General features: G+C 43.0%; 1 protein-coding gene across 1 annotated transcript; it reads left to right on the plus strand.

Moving 5' to 3' along the window:
- Window positions 1–393: 393 nt before the first annotated feature.
- On the plus strand, window positions 394–1,293 carry TAS2R1 (taste 2 receptor member 1). The gene has a single exon (XM_008513161.2). The coding sequence runs from the start codon at window positions 394–396 to the stop codon at window positions 1,291–1,293; it is 900 nt and encodes a 299-aa protein (XP_008511383.2).
- Window positions 1,294–16,268: the final 14,975 nt, after the last annotated feature.

Here is a 16,268-nt window from a genome sequence, read left to right on the forward strand (position 1 = left end):
AACTATTCATGGTAGAGATGAAGGCTTGAGGCACTTCTGCCGATTATGTAACAGAGGAGCCCTTCTCCCAGCCCTGAGGGTGTCTGATTCCACCATTTGTTTGTGATGATGTTGAAAGCCAAGTAGATGTGGAAAATGCAAAAGCCATCACTAAGGTGCAAATTGTTCCTGCGGTATCTCTGTCTTATTTGACTACCTTGGAACTAAGTTGGGAGAATAGTGATATAAAGAAACGCACACCACCTCTCTACCTCATTGCCTTTATTGTTTGAGTCATGGCCCCCAAAGAGGTCTGAATCTAGTTGAAGAAAAATAGAAAACCTGAATAATCCAAACTGTCCAAAAATTTATAACTACATAGTTTTTTGAAGTAACTGGTTTTTTCTTCTCAAAATGCTTGAGACTTACCTTTTTGTCTATCTTCTTTCTGCAGTAATTCAATTGCTCGTTGGAGTTTTAGCAAATGGCATCATTGTGGTTGTGAATGGCACTGGCTTGATCAAGCAGAGAAAGATGATTCCATTGGACCTCCTTCTTTCCTGCCTGGCGATTTCTAGAATTTGTCTGCAGTTGGTCATCTTCTGCATTAATCTGAATGTTCTCTCCTTGACTGAATTTACTATATTTCCGGACAATTTTGCAATTTTCACGTTTGTAAATGAATTGGGACTTTGGTTTGCCGCATGGCTCAGCGTTTTCTACTGTGCCAAGATTGCCTGCATCGCTCACCCACTCTTCTTCTGGTTGAAGATGAGGATAGCCAAGTTGGTGCCATGGCTGATCTTCGGGTCCCTGCTATATGCATCGATCATTTCTGTTTTGCATAGCAAACATACACGGATTCTGTTCCAAAAAATCTGGTTGGACCTTTTCTCCAATAACACAACAGCTCAAATCAGAGAACTATCTGTTTTACAGCGTTCCTTTCTTGTCATTGAGTTCTCATTACCGTTTCTTATCTTCCTTTTTTCTACTCTGCTCTTGATATTTTTCCTGGGGAGACACACCTGGCAGATGAGAAACACAGTGACAGGCACCAGGAACGCTAGCATGCGTATCCACATCAGTGCACTTCTGTCCATCCTGTCCTTCCTGGTCCTCTACCTCGCCTACTATGTGATGCCTGCTTTGTTCTTTTCTCAAATTTTTAAGCTCAGGAACCCCATCTTTCTATTCTGCCTCTTTGTGGTTGGATCATACCCCGGTGGACACTCTGTTATCTTAATTTTAGGAAATCCTAAACTGAAACAAAATGTGAAGAAGACCCTCCTTCACAGTAAGTACTGTCAGTGAGAAAGACCCTTGAGCCACTCAAAGAACCGAGAGTTCAATGAATTAACAGGGCCTGCACACCTCCCTCGGCCCAACAAAGCAGCTGGTTCATAAATACACAAAACGTCATCTAAAGACTATTGGTCCAATCTGAGGCATTTTTATGGATTTGCTTCTTTTTCAAAGGTTAAATTGATTTTCAAAATACAACACATGTCAGTGGATTACATCAATGTTAATATTTTCATTGTGATATTATACTTCTCTTGCAACATATTACCTAGTTGGGAAAACTGGGTAAGTGGTATAGGGATCTTTCTGTACTATTTCTTACAGCTGCATGTGAAACAACAATTATCTCAAAATAAAAAGTTTAAAGGAAAAGAGAAGCACATTTGAACTTGTAATGTCAGAAGGATGCATGAATGTTGTAGGGTCCCTCTGTGTCTGACGCCTGGCCCTCGCTGATTTATGCTGACTGAAAGGGCTGACTGTTCATCTCTCGTCTACCTGTATGCTATTTCTGCTCTGTTCATTAGAGTCACAGACAATGGAACCACTCTTTCTCATCAGATCAGAGAGGAAGCCTAGGACAAGCTGGCCTTCTCTGTCCTTGTAAGTGTGTTCACCTACTCCATGCTGCTGAGATCCCAGATGCCATCAACTGATAAAACAGCAGACAGATGGAGAAGGAAGGGAAATCCAGGACTGAGCCCTTGTTTTCCATTTCCCCCAGTTGGGCACACAGAATAGACAATAGCTTTGCAGTGATGTTGCATTTAGTACTTGTGCTCGGCTTTGGGAACTTTTCAAGTACCGGTGGCAATGTGGAACTCCTATCACATTGCATGTCTTCCCAATGAAGAAATATCAGTAGGTGGGTGGGCTGGGGTTGTCTCCGCCTGCCTGAAGTCACAAATGCATCTTCTATTTGACTGATGATTTTGGATGCTAAGCTATAAGTGTATATTTTGAAAACAGCTTCAGAATTCTCTTGCTTGCAGTGAAGTAAAAGACGTTCCTCAGTTTGGCTATAGCTCGTAGTCCAGAGTGATGATGAAAAGTGTGTTCAGATTTGGATTTGCCAATAGCCAATAATGTGGATTCAAATATTGGTTTACTAGCCCAAGAATTCAGACCTGGTTGTGCTAAGCTAACAGAAATCTTTGCTTCAGAACATCCAGGAAGAATTTATCTTCTTGGGTTGGGATCTAAGCTCTAAGGCTACTCTTCCTCTTCCTACAGGTCTCATACTTCATTCTCCAAGGAGCAGAATAACAGCCTCCACCTTTCTGCTGTTCATTTTACCACATCCCACTAGGTGGGAAGGTTTATAGCTAATCGTGCTCTCAGGCACGAGTGGGAAGAGTGGTTGTGTCCTGGAGGTGATTATTGCTCCCACTTTGAGAAAGGACAGTGAAGAATCACTTTTCTTTCCTGCATATCTCAAGTTCAGATGCCTGCTCCTTCAATCATGGTGTGTATACTTGTAGGTGAATAGAGGGAGAGCGGGGAGCAATTTCAAACATTCAGGGAGAAACTTGTAAATATACAACTCTCATGTAATTTTTTCTCAGATACCAAATTCTGATTCAATTTCATGCAACTCCTGCCTTAATAATGCTAGTTAATGAGATGAATATTAAGATTTGACTGTTGGTATACTTAAAAGTTGCCAAGAGTTGTAAAAAAGAGAATGAATGCTAAAGCAAACAATTCTAGAAACATTTTCATAGTCTACTTTCCTAGAAATATATTTCTTCTAGAAACCTTGCCTGGCTATCATGTCGAAGGAATTGCATGGGATGCTAATTGCTGCATTATAGAAGCAAAACAGACTCAGCCTTTTGTCCCTGGTGCCACCCTTATCTGGACTCCCCAGCCTTGACAAATTGGTTTTGTCCTGCTCTTCTAGCATGGGGTTAACCTCTGTAGTGGTGTGGTATTTTCCTCTACCCTGCCCTGCATTTTTAGAGATGGGACTGGACCTTGTGACCCTTGGGAGCCTTGGCTATGGGTTCACATGCCCGTGGGTCAGGCCAGAGGACTGCTGACTGCAGGACAAGGCGTTGTCCCTTCTTCCTCCCCTTCCTGTGGCTCCCCAAGGAGACCCAAGGCCCCTGCTCAGACAGGAGCAAAGGAAGGTGGGATACAAGGCAGCTCTTACTGAAAAGAGAGCCAGCATAGTACCCTATTCCATTTCAGAGAGGGGTTCAATGAGCAGCCCCAAACCGGAAGACAAGTGTTGCCACATTGTGTCCCACTCTCCATTCTGACATTGACTCCTTCAGTGCCCAAACTCCAGGGATCCTCCACAGTTTCCCGTGACTAAAAACGGTGACTCCAACTGAAAATGTTAAATCTATGTGCTTATATAGATTTTTAAAAATATAATGGTGTAACAATTTGAACATTAAAAAAATAAACACAACAGGTTTTAAAGTCTCTCAAATTACCAACATCTTTTAAATTCCAGTCACTCATTCAAATATAATAACTGCTTGAAGATGGAATAATCTGGACCTGAAAGTGCTAGGAAGACATTAGCATTCAATTCTACTGGTCTTCTCCAGGACGATGATCACGCATTCTAGGTGCTTCAGACAGCTCAAGTGTAACACCCCATCGCATACTCGTGAGACTGTGGATATTCTAATCTCAGCCTTGGGAAGGACGGTTTCCATAGCTTTTGTCCATGTAGACCTACGTCCCTTCGGGTGAGAAGAGGGACAGGTAGAAATAGCCAAGAGAGAAAGAAACCGGGCAGATCATTCAAAATGACTTTGGCAATCAGTGGGACAGCAGATGTTGCAGACAGATGGAGCCCATATTGGAGAAAAATCCAAATGACAGGGGGCAGAGAGAATCACATATTTTAAAGAGGGTCTTGCTAGGGTGTAAGTTTGGAATCAGGTTAGAGATTGTCTTGTATTAACATAAACTTAGTATTAATAGTGTGTTATTGTTTTAAAAATTATTTTTTTGCCACCTAATAATTGCAGACTGTCATCCGAAAACTTTAAGCCAGGAAAAAGGGTAAGCACTGGGAAAATACGCCTCAATGAGCTGAAAACATTAAGCTTTTGGGAAGAGTGAACATAAATTCAGATAGCTCGTGGGCATTTCTTTCACTGCCTTTCTATGTGAGACTAGCGCCTCTCTCTCTCCTTGATACATTAAACCATTTGACACGTGACTCCATATCTTTGCAGGATTAAATAAGGATTGTTTCTAAGATGTGATGTGAACATTTGGCTTCATATGTTTGACATCTGGATCTACTTAATCATTTTGGCTGGGGGGCAGGAGTTGGTGATTTTATCCTATAATTTAAAACATATTCAAATCAATGAAGGGTGGGTTTCCTTTTATTCTTTTTGGTGTTTTATTTGCTTCTATTTTAAGTATTTCTCCACAAGCTCATTAACATAATATTAAATAAAGTAACTACTTAAACCTCTGAAAATATGTCTGTTTTTGAAGGGATAGCTAAGAATTCATTTTGTTTAAACCTAACATTCTTAGAAAAAGATAAATTGTGACTCTGTTTCTGTTTTTGAGGTTCGAATGCATATTCTTGAGTGAAAGTTTTAGCTTCTGTTGACTAAATTTTCTTCTTCCTATAGATTTGTATAAGTAACGCAATACAAGCACAGGCTGCTGTGTAACTGGGTGGAATTTGAATTGGGGGATGTCTAAGGTCTCAGAGCTAGCTTGGGCTCAGCAATGGGTAAGCATACTCTGAACGACCTGAATTCCAGAACCACTGGGGAAACTTCAGATTCTTCTGAAGATAGGCAGGTGGAAAGGATTTGGAAAATAAAAAGTGGCTAACAATAGGATAGGATATTATATTACTAAATATGTGGAGTGCCCTCTGGCCATAAACTCACTCCTTTGGACAGCAGATACTGTACTTGTGATTATAAATTAATAAGTTTACTTCATTTGAAACCCAGGCAATTGGCTTTCAGAAAACATTGACCAGATACGGTCAGGAAGCTCAATTTCATGGTAAATATTCTACAACGTATGCACCATGGCTTATCTGCTATAATACTCAAAATCCTTGACATGGGGACTTGTGCCTTTGATCATGGAGGCATGATGTTCTAAATGGCACTGGTTGATTGCAGATCTGGAGAATGGCTTCTGTAGAAGGAGAGAGGAAACCTTGAGCACAGAATTTTAGATTGGGAAGCTAAGTGGATTTGTATACTAGTGTAAAGGTAGATATTCGGTCCATACACAAGCCAAACTGTGTTTCAAAGCCAATAACCTGGTCTCCTCAATGCTTGGTAGGACTGCACCTGCTTATTTTGGTCATTTAGGCAACTTCCGTGGAATGCAGTAAGCACAGTAATGAGCTGAGCCTCTGTTCCTTGATCTGTGTAGTGGGGATATGATAATAATGGATATCACATACTTAACGAAGCTCCAGGTACATAATGTGAGTGCTAATGAATGTAACTCCTGAGTAATGGGAACTGAAACAAGTACTGTCACAAGCACTCTCCAGCAGCGCCTCGGAGAGGAGGGGGGTGCCGTGGGAAGGAATGTGTTGAACAATGGAGCGTCGTCATTAAAGCTTGATATGGAATCTAGATGAACCACTAACAAGCTGGGTGACTTGGTGAAGCTGCACCTCACGTTTCCTCATCTTTGAAACGGGGGTATGAATAATTCCAAGCTGGACGAGAGGAGTTGATGAGGTGGGAGAATCAATGTCTGGCTGCTGCTAGTGTGGTTTTCAGTAGTTAAACCATACGAAACTGCTGAAACGTGACCAGTTTTCACCTGCAGAAATGACAGTTTCGTATGCTTCACCCTAATAATCAATCAGTCACAGGGTTTGGAGGGGAGCTGCTTCCAGACAAAGGAAACAGCATGTGTAGAGGTATCTGGCAACAAAAGGAAATAAAAACATAGAAAAAGGCAACAGTGAAAGGAAAAGGAAAGGGGGTATCAGGCTGCTTTGCTGCAGTAATAAACGATGCCAAAATTGCAGTGCCTCGCAGCCACAGGTTTACTCTGGGTACGCTGCACGAGGGCTGCGCACTTGCAGCAGCCCTTTTGCTATTCTAAGGACCGAAAGAGCAGCCGCTATATGGGACATGCTGTTCTTGAGGCAAAAGGAGAAGAACAAAGACTGGGGAGTCACACCATGTTCTAAGTCTTCTGCCATACCCACTCCCAGAGTCAGGTGGCCAAACTCAAGGTAAAAAGGGGAGAGGTATGAAATCTCCCTAGAGAAGGCAACAACTGTTTGCGAATATGAAAACATTTTTCCCACATGGGAAAGTAAAATGGTGAAGCTGTTGTGCAAAACAGCTTGGTGGTTCCTCAGAAAGTTAAACATAGAATTATTATATGACCCATTCCTAGGGGTATGCCCAGGAGAATGGAAAACAGAGACTGGAACACGCACCTGTACACCAATATTCATAGCAGCATCATTCACCATAGCCAAAAAGTAGAAACAACCCAAGTGTCCATCAACAGATGAATGCGTAAACAAAATGTGGGATATCCATACAACGGAATATTATTCAGATGTAAAAAGGAATGAAGTTCTGATACATGCTACAACATGGATGAAACTTGAAAACGTTATGTTACGTAAAAGATGACAGACACAAAAGGACAAATATTGTATGATTCTGCTTATATGAGGTACCCAGAGAAGGCAAATCCATAGAGATAGAAAGTAGAATAGAGAACACCAGGGCCTGGGAAGTTGCTGCTTAACAGAATTTCTATTTGGGATGATTAAAAAGTTCTGGACATAGATAGTGGTGATGGTTACACAACATTGTGAATGCACTTAATACCTCTGAATTGTACTCTTAAAATGGTTAAAACGGTAACTGTTATGCATCTATTACCACAATAAAAAAACTTCTCTCATAAAAGGAAAGGGGCAGGCGCTGGGTGTATTGCTACCCTATGTTCCCATTCTGTCCACAGGCAAAGACGGGTGACAGTCTCCACTGTGAATGATCTCACTATCAAACCCTAAATCAGCCTGCCCCATCAGAATCAGCTTGCGTTCAGGCTAATAGGCAAATATCATGAACCTATATACTTTCAGAACCTAAATAGATCATTACCTTTCAAATATGAGCTCCTCTTCCTTTCAAAGTACACAAGGCATTTTACAGGCCATTGAACCTAAGACTGGGCAGTGGTTTTTCAAATCCAGCCAGAAAAAGTCAAGTCCCCTGACATAATCTTTAAAAAGAGGCTCGAGGCTCACACCCAAATAAACCTAAAAGGTACATTTCTGTTTTTTCTTTTTTAACAGGCAGAGGGTGTTTGGGGCAGATCGTCCAGGAATGGAAATTCTAACTCCTCGGGGCATCGAAGTTGTGCTGATTGCCTGTAGTAAAGAATTTTAAAGGCTGATTCAATCACTGGCAGCTAATTCAGAGTGAAGAACTGATTACCAATGGCACGCTTCCAGAGTGTGAAAAATAAAGACATCTCCCTGGATGGGACCAGTTTCTGTAGAGATGTGACCCCCTCCCCCACCATGGGAGCATGCATGACCCCTTTGGGGTCAGTCGTTCTTCCTAAATATGTATGTAACCAGGGCTCCTTCTCTAGCTCAGCTGGGCAATTTTACCCGCTAACATCATATGTTTTTTCCTTTCCCTGCCTTGTGTTTGTGGCACTTCAGGTTTCCACCCTTGCAAATTGCAGCTGCTTGTCACCCTTTACACCCAGGTCTACCAGAATGTGCTCCGAGGTGTGCTTATCAGATACAGGCCGAGTGCCACTCCTCCTAAAGAATTCCCAGAGGGATCCCAAGTATGAATAGCTCTCTGTCTCCCTGTTTTTACAGGAAGAGAATGAATGGATCTCTTGTGAGATAACTCTCCAATGTGTTCTCTTCGGGGTTTTAAATCATATTTGAGAGAGCAAAAAATAAAGCAGAAGAGTGCAGAAAATCCAGCAGGGACATCCTGGGAAAGGAGCTTCAGGCCCATGGGGCTAAGCTTTCCGACGGCCAAGGTCAAGGGCAACCCGGGCGGTCTCTGCCTCTCAAGGAAGGAACATCCTGACTGAAGCACGGCCCCCACAGGAGGTCCAGCGGTGCTCTGACTGGGCCATAAGAGTGGGGATTTGTACGTTCTTAATTAGAATTTTTATTTATTGCAAATAATGTAAGAATGAATAACAAACAATGGAGAAGAAAATATCCCAGAATTCACCATCCTAATAAATTAGCGATTTTGATTTGCCCATGTTCCCATTTAAACGCTGTGAATAAAACTATTTAATTTTACATCATTATAATCATGGCAAAGGTATATTTTTATAAATGTCATTTCTCTTATTACGTTAAGCATTTTCTTAGTGATCCTTTTAATGGCTACAGAATATTTTATTGAGTGGATATAGCACAGTGCCCCAAAATAGAGGCATTTAGTAAATATTTGCTGAAAAAATGAATTAACGTATTTTACTTATCTACTTCCTTATTTTGGGGACTAAGTATGCTTCCATTTTTACTATTATAAATAATATTTAATGAGTACTTTCATGATTATTGTTTTTCCTACTCTTCACATAATTTCATTAGGAAAAGTTCTTAGAAATAAGATTCCTGGATCCATGGCTATGAAATGCATCGGCAAATTCCTTTTTAAGAAGATTGTATGGGTTTGCTGCATCGCCACTTAATGCACAAGCCAGCTGGGGTTTTTTTCATATCTTGACCAACACTAATATTTAAGGTTTTTTTTTTAACATTTGCTAATTTAATAGGTACAGAGAGAGACAGACTTCAATTTGCAAATCTCTCCCTCTTAAGATAATTATGAGGGCCGGCCTGGTGGTGCAGCGATTAAATTGACGCGTTCCGCTTCAGTTGCCCTGGCTCGCCAGTTCAGATGCCGGGTGAAGACCTATTGCACCGTCAAGCCATGCTGTGGTGGCGTCCCACATGTAAAGTAGAGGAAGATGGGCATGGATGTTAGCTCAGGGCCAGTCTTCCTCAGCAAAAAGAGGATGAGTGGCAGAAGGTGTTAGCTCAGGGCTAATCTTCCTCAAGAAATAAAAATCAAGAAAATAATTATGGAGTAACTTTTGCTTTTCATCTTCCTTTTATAAACCTTTTCCTTTGGCCTGACAGAGAACCGAATCAGCTCTTAAGATCTCTAAATAAAACTCATTTCAGGGGATTAGAGGCCTTCGAAATGAGCCTGTGGGGCGTCCTGCACCCACTCTGCCCCACAAAGAGGACAAGTTTGAGTCACTGATTCTCCCAAGCGGCGCTGAGCACGGAGCCTGGCCAATGGTGGCTGTCAGGGCCGGCCAGGGCGGCTGCGGAAGGCGACTGAGCGCCCCGAGAGAAGGAGCAGAGGCCCAGACTCAAGGCAGCTCCCGGCTGGCACAGGCTCCCCGATAGGGTGTGCCTCAAAGGCCACGGGGTCGTTCGGACACCCCTCCCTGGAGCCCTAGGAACGCTGGCGATGTGCCCCCTGCTTAATATGGGCTGGGCTCCAACCTCCGCATGTCGCAAGGGGAACTCACTAAATCCTCGCAGCAGTGTGACAGGCCTCTTTGTTTCCATCTTCACTTTCCAGAGATACGGAAACAGGGGCCCTGGCGACGCTGTAATTTGCCTACGGTGCCTCGGCTGCTAGGATCCGGGCTCTGGTGATCTGCTTCCAGTCCCTGCTCAGAGGGCCTTCCTTGCTGTGCAGGGGCACAGGGAGACCCTGGGCTGAAGGGCGAGTCCTTCCACATCTTAACTAGAATGAGGTTTACACAAAGGAAAGTCATAAATGCATGAACTAATTACTCCTTGTTTTATTTGTCTTTTAGAAATTAATAATCATATCAACAATAGGCTAAAGTACTCAGATGATGAGAATGTGCACTAATTGGCTTGATCCAAATGTTTTAAAAATTGAGACCTAAGGCAAGTGTTATTGATCCCACTACAGAGGAGGAAAATGAGACTCAGAGATGAGTGACTGGCACAGCCATGAACTGCAGCCAGGTCTTCCAGCTCCTCTGTACCACAGACTCGATAGCAGTGCTGAGCCCCGGGGTTGCTGAGGGCTGAGTGCTCAGCACACGGTGAGGCACATATTACAAGAGATGACGGAGGAGACAGCAAGCGGAAAGCATGTTCTCAAGAAGGTGGAAACGGAGGGTGGGAGAGGGACGGTAGACGTGCTCAAGGGAACCTTTGCTTCGTAGGAGGGCAAGGAGCCCGTGGGCAAGAGGAGAGACTGGAGCCACTGCAGAAGTGTTGCTGGGGCCTTCCTGGAGCAGAGACAGACAAGATGGAGGGTCCAGGGCTGGCTGGAGTTCACCTTGACCAGGAGAAGGAGCTGAGAAAGGAGGTGGAGAGGAATGGAGAGCCACCTGCAGGCCTGCACTGTTCCTGTGAAGCAGGGATCTGACGATGGAGCTGCGGGAACAACAGCCTGGTCTGAGCAGCCTGGTCCAGCTTTTCCGCAGTCTAGCACTCAGGAAATTCCCGGCGCCCTGACCCACTGATGGGCTGGAGTATCCTAGTGCCCACAGATGGATTTTCACAGTGTGGAGGACTCTCTAGTCACACTAATGACAACACCCAGCCAGAGGCTAGGCTAGCCCCTCAGAAAGAAAGTTGATTTTCCAAGACTTCCCATCAGTGTAGCGAAGGTCCCTGCCTCCTCATGTTCTGTTTTTCCTGCATCGGTCAGGTTTTTCTAGGTATCGGTCGCCATTTTCCTTCCTGGATTAAACTGGGAGAAAATCTGAAATGGGACATGAAGGAGACCCTTTTCCTCATGGTTCTAGACCAGCTTTCTTGGCCTCAGCACTATTGACATTAGGTAACATTTAGTTGACATTTGGGTGATCCTTTAAGGGTAACAGAGTCTGTCCTGGTGTTGTAGGATGTGTGGCCTCTGCCCGTTAGATGCCAGTAGCAAAAACAAAATCAACAAAAGCAAAAGCTGTTTCTTAGAAAATATCATAAAACAAACAAACTGTGGACAAAGCTGATTAAATCAAAAAGAGGCAGACACCAATAAATTCTATTAGTGCAAAAAAATGTCTCCAGACATTGCCAACTGTCCCTGGGTGAGAACGACTGTGCTACAGGAAATCATTTATTTTACTCTACAAAGGGACATAGACTAATAAATATGTAGATTAACATTTTTATAATTTAAAAGTAATCTGTGACTATTGTATTAATTATAAAATTAAATAATTGAGTTTCTGTGAATATCACCTTCCAGATGAAACTCAGAATTGTGTCATTTGGACCAGATTCAAACTCAGTCCATCTTGGTCTTTCTCCCAGAAAGTTTGCGCAGGATGTGTTCTCTGTTGCTTCCTGTTCCAAACCGTTGTTTATTGCCTCTATGAAACAGCTGTCCTATCCCCAAAGTGAGGGCATTTCAGCGGTACTGGGTAGGTACTGGTCTTCTGGGAGTGTTGTGGGGTTTAATAAATTTATGGGTACAAAACTCAGTGATGTTGGGACAGAAATAGTTAAGAGAAAAGCAAAGTTCTCTGTAGATTAAGACATCTTCGTGTAGTTCCGCTTGAGAAGGATGCCCTTCCTAAATCATGGACAACACCGTCTGATGTTCTGAGTGGGTGTTAGGGGGCATGGTCCAAACGGGGGGACTGCAGAGGAGGAAGGCAAGACAGAAGCTCCTCTTCCACAGTGGATGCTTGTCTGTGTTTAGGTTCATGGGGGTTGCAGACGAGCTTCTGCAGAGAGTTGAACGATGTCTCCAGCACCGTCATCCATCACTTCTTTAGCCACGCGGAGGGAGAGGTCAGGCCAAAGAGGCAGGGCAGTCCTGATAGCAGTGTCGTTTTCCTTCATCTCCTTCTTCCCTGTGTGTGTGAGAAGCCATATATGGCCTGTGTAAGAGCTGGGGACAGCCCTACCCACTGAAGAGGCTTGGAGCAAAGGAGCTGAGGGACAGTGCCTTATCTTTTGGGAGCTGTGGAGACTTCCGGGCAAGCAGAGCTACGGGGTAATTGCTCTCTGGAGACTCTCTGACCCAGGAGGGAGGGCGAGGGTAACGACGAAGGTTAGTTTGACGAGGGGTGATGGGGTAACAGGATGACTTTGTTTTTAACTTTTTTCCCACCAGAATGCTATGGGACTAAGATAGCCATCTGGGTTAAAATGTAAAGGTAAATCTTTACCAAAAGCAACACAAACTGAGTATTGATGGAATTTTAGGGTGGAGGAGGTCTTTCTGAACGGGACGTTAAAGTCAAAAAATTCACAGATCTGACGAGTTAAAAATGTAAACTCTATAGAAAAAAATCTCAATGTTAATCATCAGACTGTTGGGAAACTATCAGAGAATGTATAACAGAATTAATATTAGCATAGTAGGAACTCTCAAAAGCAACGAGAAAAAGAGTAGGCAAAAGATATGAAGTAGGCGATCAACAAAGAGCAGAAACACACGAAAAATTAGTAACCAAAACGCAAACTGGAACAATGGTTGGATAGGATTGTACTCTAGCTGGCGGATATACAAAAATGAAACAGAATGCCATCGCCAGTGCTGGTGACCGAGTGGGGTCACAGGCACAGCATGTGGGAGGGTTTGATGTCAGCGCAACATTTTAGAGAACTCGGCCAATGGACCTAAGATTTGAAAGCTTGAATACTTAGACCTAGCAATTCCACATCTAAGTACTTAGTATCAAGAAATAATGAGACAAGTGCCCCAAATGTAAATTTAGAAAGCTTCATTACATGGCTTTTTATGAAGGCAAAACGTGGAAAACCCGAAGTGACCAGGAATGTGCTTAAATAAAGCACAGCTGAACCATATGATGGAATACTCCTGCATCTATTTCAAATAATTATGATGACCTACTTTTATGGACATGAGGATGTTTACAAAACATTAAATGCAAAAAATAGATTATAAGGTAATATATATGATTTTATTTACATAAAAATGGTTGCAAATGTGTAGAAAAAAACTATTTCTGCCTTCTCACTTTCTGCCTTCCACTCAAAACTAGGCCTTGGTCTGAATCCCCCTGACTCTCACGCAACTCTGTCTCTCTGATTTTTATCAGGGCGCACATCCTGGGTTCACTCCTGCCCAGCTCTTCCCCATGGGATGCAGCTCCCTCAGGCTTTTGGTACAGCCCTAGGAACAAGTTCCCAAAAGCAGAATTGAAAGCAAAGGAGGCGTACTTTCCATGCACCACTAGCTGTTTTAAAATATAGAACCCTGGTTTATCACTCTCCTGCTCAAAACCCTCCATTGTCTGGCTTTCATATTCAGAATAAAAACCATACTTCCCCCACCCCCCATAGTTTATAAGAGTCCATGAAATCTGAGCCCTTGCACCTCTCTGAATTCTTTCCCTCTCCCTCTGTGCGTGAGCATGGGCCTCCATGGTGTTCCTGGTTAGCACCCACGTCCGTTTCCACCCCAGGGCCTTCTTGCTTTCCTTTGCCCAGAAAATGCACAGCCTGGCTCTCTCCCTCACTTATTCAGGTCTCTGCTCAAAAGTCACCTCCATGAAGAAGGCTTTCTTGGGCACCCCATCTAAAAGGGAACTTTTCGCCACCATCCCCTGTCCCTCAGCCACCTGTAGTTTCCTCACGGCACCTCAGGCACCACCCGACAATAAGCGATGCGCTCCATTGTTCAGCCGTTCATCACCACTCCGCGACAGGCACGAAAGCTCTGTGAGGGTGACACTTTGCCTTCTTCTTTGCTGTGTCCACAGTTCCCAACAGAATATCTGGTCCACATGTATTAGTGGAAAGAAAGAGAGGGAATAACAGTAGAAATTGATGAGCTAGAAGACAAAGAAACAAAATCAACAAAAGCAAAAGCTGCTTTTTAAAAATATCGTAAAATAAACTATGGACAAAGCTGATTAAATCAGAAAGAGGGAGACATCAATAATTTATATTAGTGATGACAAAGAGGAAAAACGGATAAGGGAGAAGTTTTAAAAGTTGTAGGAGACTGTCTTGACCAACTTCATAGTAATAAATTGGAAGATTCCACTGAGGTGGGGGCCCTGGTCTGCCTGTGGCTGCCCTCTTGGCCTCCTGCAAGCCACGGGACAGACACAGCCCGGGTGTTGAGGGGTCTGAAGCTTATACAGAATTAGATAAATACATGAGAAAAAAAATCACACAAATTTACATCTAAAAAGCTGACAAGTATCACAAACATTGAAAAATCCAGAAAAATAGTATGAAACTGTTATTAGTAGGTGTAGCAGTAATTGACTGCCTGACACACCTTTGCAATACTCATTACTCTGGGTTTTTTCCTGCATATTCTTTTATTGCTTCCTCCTATGACAATAATTTTGTAATATCGTTTTCTGTAGAGAGAAGAGAAAGCTAATTCCATCTTTCCTCTAGCAAGGTTGACAGAAATTTGTTTTTTATTATTGATAGTTTAGAAAACCTTTTCAGTGCCACTCCTTGTAATTGATAATGCCACAGTGGTGGCTTTCTTGCTCAGCAGGTGGTCCCAGCAGGACTCAGGAGGGGTGCAGAGTCAAGGGACGCCCTCACAGGCCCGGGTCTTTCCTGGTGACAGGGGTGACTGCAGGATCAGGCCAAGCCTTCAGAGGTCCACAAGACTTCATCCCTTAATCTCTGTGGATATGGCTTCCCACAGCCACTGTCTCAGTGGCAGATCCAGCTTCTTGTCCCCAGGTCTGTTTCCTACGCCCCTCTCCCTGACCTTTCCACTGTTGCATGGCTGGTCCACCCCAAGCAGGACACAGAGCAGCACCTTCAGATCCTTCTCCTTGGGGTTAACAAAAGAGTCAGGATGCTCTGTGAATCCACAATGAACAGGCTATTGCTGGGGCCACAGGGTAGAACATGGTACTGGGAGCTCTCTGGCCTTGCCTACAGCCCCACCAGCAGGGTGTAAAGATGACCCCCAGGCTGGGGCCGTGCTCCATGCATCTGGCCAGTGGTTGGAGCTGCTGAATCCTCCTTGCATTCCTGGAGGAGAGCACAGCTAGTATAAGCTTTGTTCTCTTCTTGGAAAGCCCGTCATTGAGTGGGAGCCAACTTGCAGCAGGTAGGAACAGCTCAAGAGCCTTCACCAGGGACAAACGGGACTACCTGTTGAGGTAAGGAGCACCGGATTTACTGTCACCGTTATGCTCCTAGGTGTCCTTCTAGGCGTGTTCTTCTCTTGATCTTCCTCATTCCTGTTGATGTCCTGGTGTTGACCATCGGGTTGGCATCAATCCTGTCTCACTCATACCATAGACAAGAATGTTCACCTTATTTTTACATCTGCCATTTTACTGTTTGTTTTCTATGTGTTATGTCTTTTTTTGTTCTATTTTTCTGTTACTGCCTTCTTTTATGTTAAATATATATACTTTAGTGTACCATTATAATTCTATTTCCACTTATTTTTCTGTATATTTTTGAGTTATATTCATAGTGGTTGCTCTGAGGATTAAAATTTACATCTTAATGTATAACAGTCTAGTTCAGATTGATACTAATTTAATTTTAATAGTGCACACAAAGACTTTGTTCTTACACAGCGCCTTTCCCTCCCTCTCCTTTGTGGTATTATTGTCACAGATTACATCTCTGTACACTGTATGCCCGTCAACACAGATTTATAATTATTTCTTTATGCTGTCTTCTTTTAAATTAGATAGAAGAAAAAAGGTTACAAACAAAATATACATTTATATTGTCTTTTATATTTGCCTATGTTGTTGCCTTTATGGATGCTCTTTATTTCTTTGTGTTGATTCAAGTTGCTCTCTAGTGTCTCTCTTCATTTCAGCCTGAAGGACTCCCTTTAGTATTTCTTTAGGATAGTTCTACTAAAGACAAATTATCTCAGCTCTTTAAAATATAATAATATATTAATTTCTTTTTCATATCTGAAGGATAGTTTTGCCAGATGTAGAATTCATGGTTGACAATTTTTTCTTTCGGTTCTTTGAATATTGTCGTATCACTGTCTTCTGGTCTCTATGGTTTC

Source organism: Equus przewalskii, chromosome 20 (assembly GCF_037783145.1).
Source record: "Equus przewalskii isolate Varuska chromosome 20, EquPr2, whole genome shotgun sequence".
NCBI lineage: Eukaryota > Metazoa > Chordata > Mammalia > Perissodactyla > Equidae > Equus > Equus przewalskii.

Excerpts from the sequence above, each read along its gene's own strand:
- TAS2R1 (XM_008513161.2), top strand. The coding sequence starts at position 394 with ATGCTTGAGACTTACCTTTTTGTCTATCTTCTTTCTGCAGTAATTCAA.